The sequence below is a fragment of the Dermacentor albipictus genome, chromosome 5 (assembly GCF_038994185.2).
Source record: "Dermacentor albipictus isolate Rhodes 1998 colony chromosome 5, USDA_Dalb.pri_finalv2, whole genome shotgun sequence".
NCBI lineage: Eukaryota > Metazoa > Arthropoda > Arachnida > Ixodida > Ixodidae > Dermacentor > Dermacentor albipictus.
Genome location: NC_091825.1, coordinates 75,927,871 through 75,938,374, shown reverse-complemented (window position 1 = coordinate 75,938,374; position 10,504 = coordinate 75,927,871). Strand labels below are relative to the sequence as shown.

At 44.2% G+C, this 10,504-nt stretch overlaps 1 protein-coding gene across 1 annotated transcript in view; it reads left to right on the top strand.

The window, feature by feature from the left end:
• Nucleotides 1-304: 304 nt before the first annotated feature.
• The window catches only part of LOC135899751 (glutamate receptor ionotropic, kainate 2-like), a 166,695-nt gene continuing 156,495 nt past the window's right edge, over nucleotides 305-10,504 (top strand). The window contains exon 1 of the mRNA XM_065429082.2: nucleotides 305-761. Coding sequence (XP_065285154.1) covers nucleotides 620-761 — 142 coding nt within the window. The 5' untranslated portion in view covers nucleotides 305-619. The remainder of the gene's footprint in view (nucleotides 762-10,504) is intronic.

Below are 10,504 nucleotides of genomic sequence, written 5' to 3'. Positions count from 1 at the left end.
CTGGGCGCAAAATGAGTTTTGCCGCTACTTTTTAGAATAGGCTAATATTTCTACAATATTCTCAAATTTCAGTGCTGTCTTAAAGAAATAACAACATAGCAAATAGTGTTTTAGCAAGAAACTGTATATATCATCGGAAACTTTCGATTCTTGAAGTACTGTGCGCAGCTAGAACTCGCTTAGCTCGAGAGAGTCGAGAAGGAAAAATATACAGCGATTAAAGATTCAAGCACTTCTTATCGTCAGATTTCAAGCGCAGCAGCAGGCAGTATCGCAAGACGTGAACTTGTACCTGCGCGCGGGATTTCCGGAAAAGAAGTTCCCGTTGGAAAGTGTTGTTCGAATATTTCCTCTCGTTTATGCTTTTGCACACGCCTCGAATACCGAGTTGGGACCTCGACTATAGAAGAGCCATAGAAAGAGGCTTTTGTCCGTTTTTTTGTCGCAAATCCTAAGCTTGAGCATGACGTCCTGGTCACGTATTTCACCGCATTACATCTAGGGATATTGCCTGAGGCGGCGATAAAAGGCGGTGTGCGACGTTCGAGAAGCAGTTCTTTACACTGACAGCGGGACGAAGCGCATACGCACAGCGTGGGCTCTGCTTCATCGACGCGACATGGACTCGGGTCAACCGTCTAAAGCAGCCGTCACCTGGGGTGAGGGGCGGCACCGACTGGCGCTTTTCGTCATAGCCATCGCAACAATCGTCGCCAAAGGACGCGGAGCAGGAGGCGCGCTACCCGCCGTCATTCGAATTGGTGAGTGCAGCTCTGTTCAATTGTGACATATTCTGTTCGACACTCTACTCTAAGTTTCAATGCCTAGTTTTTATTTTCAATTGGCAGCTGCGCTAACGAGACCTCAAAGGGGAATTTATTGCATTCTTTTGGAGACGGGGCGAACGCCCTTCTAAGTAGGTGACGCAAAATAATCAGGGCACTTGCTGGCTTGTGGGAGTAATGCTAGGTGGACAGCAAGAGAAGATACACGTAGTCGCTGAAAGCAGTGCGTTGGAGGCAATGGCGATACAAGGAAAGCTACCGGTGTTTCATGGTCCACGCTGTCGATGGACATTGATAGTTGCAGGTTTCCATGAAAGGCTGTTCTCTTGAAGAATGCCCAGTTCGATTAGTGAACCCAACTAATATTTAACCTATTTTTCTTCTTTAATTTATGACCTGTACAACAGCGTGGCACACTAAACTAAAAGACAGCAATTCGTTGTACTTCATTGAGTAGATCGATGGGGGCGAAATGCGAAAACACCCGTGTACTTAGATTTAGGTGCACGTTAAAGAACCCCAGGTGGTCGAAATTTCCGGAGTCCTCCACTACGGCGTGCCTCATAATCAGAAAGTGGTTTTGGCACGTAAAACCCCATAATTTTTTTTTTTTCATTGAGTAGAATGGGAAAAATGTTGAATTGCGTGAAGATTTATCAGCCAGAATTGGGCGTAGCTGGCCACGATGGTATGATATAAATTTACCTACCCTCCTTTTTTTTACTTTAGAGTTGCTGTAAGGTTTGTCTCTGGAAGAAGCCTATATGCCAACATCTTGAATGCGCTTTTTTTTTACAACAATTCGAGTGGGACTGCTGACGCTGGATTCCATATTATTATGTTTCAAAGCGAAGGATTAGTTTACGCAGGAAGGCGACATGGCAACGCAGTCCTTGGTTCCTCATCATTTCGAAAATAGTGCTGCCGACGGTAGCATGATGCATACCATAGGCTGGAATCGAAGTGGAACTTGACGTTTTCGCAGGTTTTTTTTTTTTCGTTGCCTGAGAGCATTATAACGTGAACTAAGGCAATGAAAGTATCAGCGAAAGCGACAGTGCCAAAATAATAAAAAATACGATATTCTCACTGCGCAGTCACCATATGTATAGCTGCAGGTACCGGGTAATAGTGCGATAACAATGCGAGAAGAACTTGCGCGTCGCCTGCTATAGCCACGAACAACAACTCATATAATTTGACGCTGTGTGCCGTTGATTACGGGGCGTCCTGTCTCGAAAATGGTTGAAGTAATTCAGGATGCTCGAATGGCTTTACATGAGTGAACGAAAGGTTGATATAGTTACCGTCGACTGAAGTAAAACCCCCACCAGGCGTATATGAGCGTGCTTGTCTGTGTACTATATGAAGCTGTCATTGGTGTGTTTACAGGCATCTGAAGAAAGACGTCTCAAAGCGCGCGCTTTACTGGTTCGTACCATTGGGATGAAACAGTGGTCGATCGCATGTTGTGGCATGTGCCATTCTCGTACTCCAGATGTTTGGTAGCGGGTTGTCCGCTTTTGTTCAGAGTCTGACTTGTGCGATATGCGCGCTTGCATTCCGAACTCTTTGCAACGGTGATAGCAGGTTTTCGAACGAGAGTTCAAACCTCAACAGTTTCGCTTTAATGTACTGTGTGAAATCAGCCCTTGATGGTTTAAATACGAATGGTAATGCGGGAAGCAGTTTCGTTGGTGGGCGTTATAGATACGTATCGCTTGTCATTGGCTCGATGATTGGTGCTCATGCTGAAAAGCGGCTTCAAATTAGTACACTAGGCATCTTACTGCAGAGCCTTTCATGCGCGCTGCCGGGGCCGTGTGCTCGTGACTCCCAGAAAGTCACGTGTTCATAGCGCCCAAATGTTTGGCAATAAAAAAAAATACTTCTTAGCTTGCTGTATACAGGTACCCATTCTCGACATATCAAAGAAACAAAGAGAGGGCGTGCGTGTTTGTAGCTTCCTTTTGCCTTTAAGAGTGAGTTTATTTATCAAACGGCGTTTTAATTATGTAGGTAAGCTTATGTCAACTGAAGTGTCCTATATATTATGGGTATTGCACCCCCCCCCCCCCATGTGCTCCTTTCGTTAAACGCTATAATTAGGCGGATATTCCAAAGAATGAATGCAAATTCATACTGGGCTCAGTCTGTGACAGTAATGAAGAATCAATTTTTGCCTTTAGGGAGGGCCTAATCTGTAGCTTGTTAAATTGCGCCATATTGCCAAAATTCACCACCCTGTCAGCTGTGAGTGGCTGTGGGCAGCCTCCCTGATTGCCTGAAAGTGAGAACGAAAGGGGCCAGAACACCACCCATAGCTTGATTACACTCTCACGGCTTCCGTTTAGCTGCTGTGGCACGGGGCTCATTGCTTGATATTAGCGTAGCGCATTGAACCCGGTCATCGTTACGAGACGGCGTGCTGCCGTATGCAGGTGGCGAGCGTTAACGACGTTCTCCAACTACCATTCGCGGAACGAGCAAGGCGATTACGGCTGTCAGCTTCCCTAAAGATTTGTTCCTCTGAGCTATGTGCGTTTCTCGTTCCGCTTCCGCAAAGCTCTGCGCCTGGGACCAGGATTATGCCTAATCTCTGCAGGAGCCGAGATGGACTGAAGAAAACGGATTTGTAGGCATGTAGCTGAGCTAAACTGACGTGTTTTTGTGGTCTTTCCTTCTCTGCTTTTTCTTTCCTTTACGACCTGGAGCTCCACAGCCGTATAATATGCAGGACGTGGTCGAACATTCTGGATTACCATCGACTACCATGGGTGTTTATATTGCGCCTAATTTACACACGGAACTGATTTTGTCTTCTGCGCCCATTGAGCCAAAGTGGTAACAAAATTTAGGAAACCGGCCCGAACGCTGCTGCACTGTAGCAGCACAATGTCTGTGGCCCAACTCGAGGTCACGGATTTGATCCTGTGCGCAGCGTCCGCATTTATATGGGGGTGCAATGCAAAAACGCCCGCGTACCGTGGATTTGGTGCGAATTAAAGAACCCCAGATGGTCAAGATTACCTCAGAGTACCTTCCTACGCTGTTTATCCTAACAATATCTTGTTTTTGGCACGTATAGCCACAGAGTTTCAGTTAGGTCTAACCCCACACCCGGTAGCATAATTTCGTAGACCCTGAGCCATTGCCAGTGTTTCCAGTACGGAAGCATAAGCAGATAGTTTCTTTGTTCGAATGTGACGTACATTATACACACGTTAAAATAAATCCGGCTAACGGAAATTTTTGTATATTTGAACCTATATGTTGGTAGTTGCTGGCCTTCTCGTAGACTTCATCGATTTAAAATGAAATATCGCCTAACACGAAACGATCATTAAGTTAGGGCGAAGTCTCGCAACCACCACTGACACTTACTACTCAGCTAAGCCAAATTCTCCTATCCGCACTCATTCGGTTATATGCAACTTCAATAGCTACACGAGAATGGAATGGAGCATATGTGGGCATAAACAACAACGCCGACGTTGACGACGAACTCAAAACCTGCCGGGGTCACATTTAGAAACAATAAGTCAGGAGGTCGTCCAGCTACCAGTACAGAATAACAATTAGGGTGTCAAAAGAAGCAGAGGCGTTAGCTCACTTTCCGTGCCACACTATTTGATACTCGTTTTCTTGAAAGTTATTCCTATTCAGCTTGTCAGAAGAGTGGAAAATCGCCGCAATCGCTGTAGATCAGTTAGCATGCCGGGTCCCTGGAAGTAAACGCATTTCGTCGTTGTAAGTAAAGGCTAAGATAACAGATTGACGCTATGCAGAAGTATTCCCACAGTTTTGAGAAAAACAGAAACTTCCCTAGAATATGTTTTTACATGCAGCATCGCATAGTGATAGGAACACTCATCAAGGAACACTCTTGCGTTAAGCTTACTACGAGCGCTCATAACGGCCTAGAACGACAAGACCAGCTGTTACGTTTAAGACGTGTTTTAGCAGGAACATTACTGGCTGTAAACCAAATAAATGCGCGACAAAGCGTCAACCCGTGAGCATCGCATGGAAGTATCAAGTTAATTTTTTATTGAAACGGAAATAAAAACAATGGACATAATCAGCTTATATTGGTGACGGCTACTCCTTCTTGCATGGCGCAAAAAAACAATATAGAAATATATGTGAGAAAATGAAAGGAAACCACGTCATAGGGTCCGAATTCCATAGCACACAGTCCTATCAATATAAAAGTCAAATGAAAATCGCACCACAATGAGTTCGTAAAGAAAGTCACAAACACACACAAGCGGCCTTCTTGTAGACGGCGATCATCACATAACCAGATGAGTAATTACACAGAGTGAAAATAATGCCCCCAGAGAATACAAAACAAGTATAGCACGTAATATACAAGCGCTAATAATTACGAATAATAGAAGCAAATGGCTGTTCATTGCAACATCTAATACTTGTTAAGGATACCTGCCTCTTCGTAAAAATAATAGCAAACAGGTAACATTTTAGAAAATAGTAGCCACCGATGAACTCCACAAATGAATGCGGTTTTACGGTTGCCACCTGGCCGGTTTTTCACTCGGGGCACCCGCTGCCCGTTTTCCGCCGTACAGTGTGCCATTTCATGTTTTTTTTTTCTCTCCGCCCTGAATTGACACATTGCAAGCTGCATCCGAAGCAATCTCTCTGGTGCTCATACATAACATACAACTCAATTGTCGCAAGCGAATTCATTTCTAATTCTCGAAAGTTTTCGTAGTATCCCTCAAAGTCATGTACCTTGTTGCGATCTAGACTCCTATACATTGCTTTGTTCGTAGTTACTGTTTCATATTCTTCAAAATAAATGATTTGAAAAAAAACGAATATTTTCTCATTCTTACATAATGCCTTGAAATCAGCTTCAATAATTCAGTTTGTATTCGGCGTTTTGCCCCTTTATTTTGTCTTGTTCTTGTCCTCATTTGTATGTGCAGCAACTTTTACAAACAAGCACACCCTATCTTTTCTCCCATTTTCAGCGTCCGTCTTTCTTTCTCGGAAAAGGTGCCAACTCTAGATGCATTCGCGCGCCAAATTACACACCTTTCAGACAGCAAGCTCGAACACTCCGTAATCCCTAACCAGCCACTTCAAACCTGACACGCGTTAGCGAACGCTATTCGATACGAAACTCCAGCACGGCGGGCTGAGTGAAAGCACTGATTACCTCTTACAGCTAGAAGAGCCGAGGCTTGTGCCCAAGATCGATCGATGCACTTACCAGTGAGCGTTAGGTCAAGATAGCGGTGGACGCGTTGGATTTGGCAAGTGCGTCGCAGTCAGGAATGGTGCATTCCGCTCACGTTTTGAAATAATCCCAAAATTCGAACGGCAGGGTAAACGTTACAGCATGTTCACAAAACTAGCACGACACTCGTGCGTAACTAGTCCATCAGGAAATTATGCAATTGTTTATTAAACGTGCATAAAAGAAAGCAGACTCCATCAATTACTTCTGCTCTGAACTCAACTACTGCGACAGCAGCATTCGCCCACAGTGACGACCATCATCTTATTCTTTTGGGTGTCTTTGTTGCCGGTTACTCTCTTCGATAATTTCGTCCCCTTACTATGAGGGATCGACAGAAGTCCCAGTAGTTAGTGCGGTTCTTCAGGGTGGAAGGATGTGGTTGTGAGGAACAAATAATTTACACTAACATTATTAATCAGAAAATGACTCTAACGTTTAAAAGGTAACTACAATATGTGATAGTACCCGCGCGGTTGCTCAGTGGCTATGGTGTTCGGCTGCTGAGCACGAGGTCGCGGGATCGAATCCCGGCCACGGCACATGCATTTCGATGGAGCGAAATGCGAAAACACCCGTGTACTTAGATTTAGGAGCATGTTGACGAACCCCAGGTGGCCAAAATTTCCGGATTCCTCCACTACGGCGTGCCTCATAATCAGAAAGTGGTTTTGGCACGTAAAATCCCATAATTTAGTTTTAAGATGTGATAGGAATGAAAAGGTTCTGTGGAATAGATAATTCCTCACCTTTGCGTGTTCGCGGTGTACGAGCTACCTTTATGTCGGCAATAGTAGTGCATGCTGCGAAAATTGAATTAAATACGTGAACATACTTTAGCGTTCAGAGACTCCCCTTGTCTAAGCAAATTGTATTTATTTATGTAGAATACGTAGCTTCGAAACACCTTTTAGTCTTAATTCTTTGGCAATATGCCTATGTTAATTTTTCTTTTTCTTTGTTCGCGACGATAGAACATTTTTAAATATAAATATATTTTATTCAGTTATTCTTGCTATGTCTTCTTTACTCTGCTTTGTTTTATGTGAAACATTCTCATTTCTTTGTTTCCATCACGCAGTGGGACAACGTTCAAGGGGCCTACATGACTGTCGTGACCGTAGCATGACATTTCACATCGCCTTCAAATTTTAAAGTCTCCTCAATCATTTTTTTCATTTCAAATTTTATGTAAATTGACAGGCAGTTCCTCTGTCAAAGTTGGCGTGCTTTTAAGGGACCGTGGCTCGTTTTGAAGGTCCCGCCTGGAACTATCAAGCAGACTCCGAGGCCAAAACTACAACTGATGTCATCAGCAAAATGAAGCAGTGCCGCCTGGAACACTTGAGTGATTTCATTTTTTCCTGTACATTCGCAGTATTACAATATAAGCACTCGGCGCCTATGAATACTATCAGGTACTGCTTAAACTAAGTGGCACTGTCTTGGGACGTCGCGGTTGGCATTGGCGTTGCGGATGCTTTCCACGTTGTTTTTTATCCAACAACTGGATTATCGGCGCACCGTCTGTCGTTTGCATGCGTTATACGGGAGGAGTATCGTCACCATAATTGTCATGTACGTTTCCTTGTGCCGCTGAACGGTGCTTTAAGAAGCGTAACAACAAATTCCTGCACACACACCGCGAGTCTTGTAGAGTACAATTGCTAAATGATGGACATAATGTTATATCGGTGACCGGTACAGCTAGTATCGCTCGTTATGGCCTCACAAATGCGTGCACAGGTGCCACTGCTCTAGCAGTCCGCGTGGAGCGCAACAACTTGCTCTATATGACTAGCAGCGTTGCTGGGAGGTAGCTGTGTGGTTAGCGTGCTTATCTCCCAAATGCACATTCCTTCACTGGTAGGGGCTCGAATGCCACTGGAGTCGGTCGTAGAGCAGTTTTGTTTTCTAGCCGATAGTGGGAATTGTCAGCTTAACAGAATGAACAGAACGTACGGGTGGGCGAAAGGAAGGCAAGCCTAATCTGGAGATGTTAACTGCTCTTGCAGTAAAAAAAGAAACGCCAATACATTAAACGAAAAATCAAAATTGGAAAGTTCATTTACCAGTAAAAAACTCAAATGAAAAAGTAAACAAATTATATGAAAATTTGTAAATTTCATGTGGTGGTCCCTGTAAGTCGTCATAGTTCCACTGAGTACCTCTCATAAAGGTCACAAATGGGCAATAACGTGATCAGCATTCTTTCGGGAACATCAGCCAGCTTCCTATATGTATGTATATATGTATGCATGTCCACGCCTAACCTCCTTCGTATTATCATCGGTCAATGGGTAGTCTATGGTTACCTGGTTGTGCTAAGGGACCCGGGTTCAAGATCCACCACCTGGCCAAATTGCGTCGCTGGGTATGTAACACTGGGTGTGATGATGAAAAAGACGACAACGACCACGAAATATTTAGCAAGGCTCAAACGGTTCCCACACAGGAGCATTCTTCACAGATTAGATTAAAATAGATAATTCAGGCGCTTGAGTATGCCGCATGACTTGTCCGAAGCACCTAGCGTTCGATGGTGACAAACTCTGTCGTTTCGATTAGGAGTGCCCGTCATGGTTTCAACACCAAGCTACTCTACATAAAGCCGCATGTTTCCATTCTCTTCTTTCGCAATCGCATGATTATTTATTAGCTTATTCGTGTAATATTTATGCTGCGTATCTAGTATTCCTGCAGTTGTTATTGTTTATTATGGAATGCTATGGGCGTGCAAGAGCAATCAAATAATTCATGGTCATGGTCTGTAGCAGCCACGCGCAGAATACAAACCTCGCTGCAATTTTTACTGGACTGATGTTAGTCACCACGCAGCCCCATTAGTGTAATAAGTATCTCTAGCTGCAAGAAAAATTATCCGAACCCTCTACAGTGTTCAGAACACGTCTCTCGGCTTCTGTATATGCAATCGACAGATGACACAGCTTTCAGAAGCACTTGCTTTAGGCGGAATAATGCCTTCAAGAACTGCATACGACGAAGCCAAGTAAGAGTCGCAGCTTGGTTCATCGACCCACCGACCCCAACGCACAACACGAGTTTTCAGCGTATTTTGAGGCCGACAAACCTTTATCCTGTAGAAAAGGCAAGGCAATATATACGCACCACATCTTACAAGAATAACTGTATCGCTTCGGGAAAGGACGCAAAAACAGAGAGAATCTTAACTTGCAACCCAAAAAAAGAAGTTACTCCAAGAGCGTGAAGAAACAACATCGGGTTCGCAGTCTGCCTAACCAGACAAAAAGCAAAATCTGGCCACCAGGGCTACGTTGCTTTACACAGTTGCTTTAAAATTCCTCGACTTGGTATACTTCGGTGCCATTTTGATGCTGTTCTTATATTTGTGCGTTTATGTACGCGCTTTTGCTTTTTATACTTTTAGTGGTTTTTCATATTTCAATGAGAATGTGTAAGCCCGTGCGAAGCCTACGGTCATATAGACAGTCTAGTGCATGCTCACTAATGCTTTCGTCTTTCCCTCCCTGTTTTTTCCGGTATAAACCTAACTTAAACAATCACGCAGAGAGAGGAAAGAACCCAGCTGCGGTCTTCTTTCAGTGCCGCGTTCTCACGAACAAAGGAAAACAAATGAGAGCAAATAATAACAGCGGTGCGAATGCGTCATTACTCGCGAGATTTCCAAGTCGATGAGTGGCCATGGAGGTAATAAATAAAGAAACGTAGCCTGAAACTTCAAATTCTGGAAGCTATCCGGCAACGGAAAGTTGCCTACCTGCAACAGCTGCTTCCCGCGGCAGGCTCTGTAAATGCTCTGTAAAGCGCAAATGCAACGCAGTTCAGCCGAAGCAAGCGAAGGGCCAAAGTAACAACGGAGGAAACCCGCCGTGGTGGTGTAGTGGCTTGGGTGTAGCACTGTTAAGTCTGAAGTTGAGCTATCGAATACCGGCCGCATTCCGATGGGAGCGAAATGCAAAATCTCTCGCGTACCGAGCGTTGCGTGCACGTTAAAGACCTCAGGTGGTCAAAATTATCTCGGTGTCCCCCACCAGGACGTGCTTCACAATCATGCCGTGGTTTTAGCACCTGATTTTTTTTAACAGCTGAGGAAGATGAACGCTGTTTACTCGAAGAAAGTTGCCCGCCGAGAAGCCAACAAACTCGGTAGGCTTTTCTTAAAAGCGCGCTAAAAAGCACCACTAGGGTTTGTCCATTACGGATGAAGCGTTTTGTAGCATGTATGGATTCCTTGTTTCTTTTATTTATTACGTAAGAGAAACATCATCTGTATATGATAACACGTACCAGCACTCGAGAAAGAAGTGTAGGTAAGCAGGATGTACATATTTCGCACCGCGTTGCGTAGACTTTTCAATCTTCCTCTAATTATTGCACGATTATTATGCCTTATAACTGAGGTAAGAGTGCAGAGAAAGATTTCGGGTTCTCGTAGACATAAAAGATG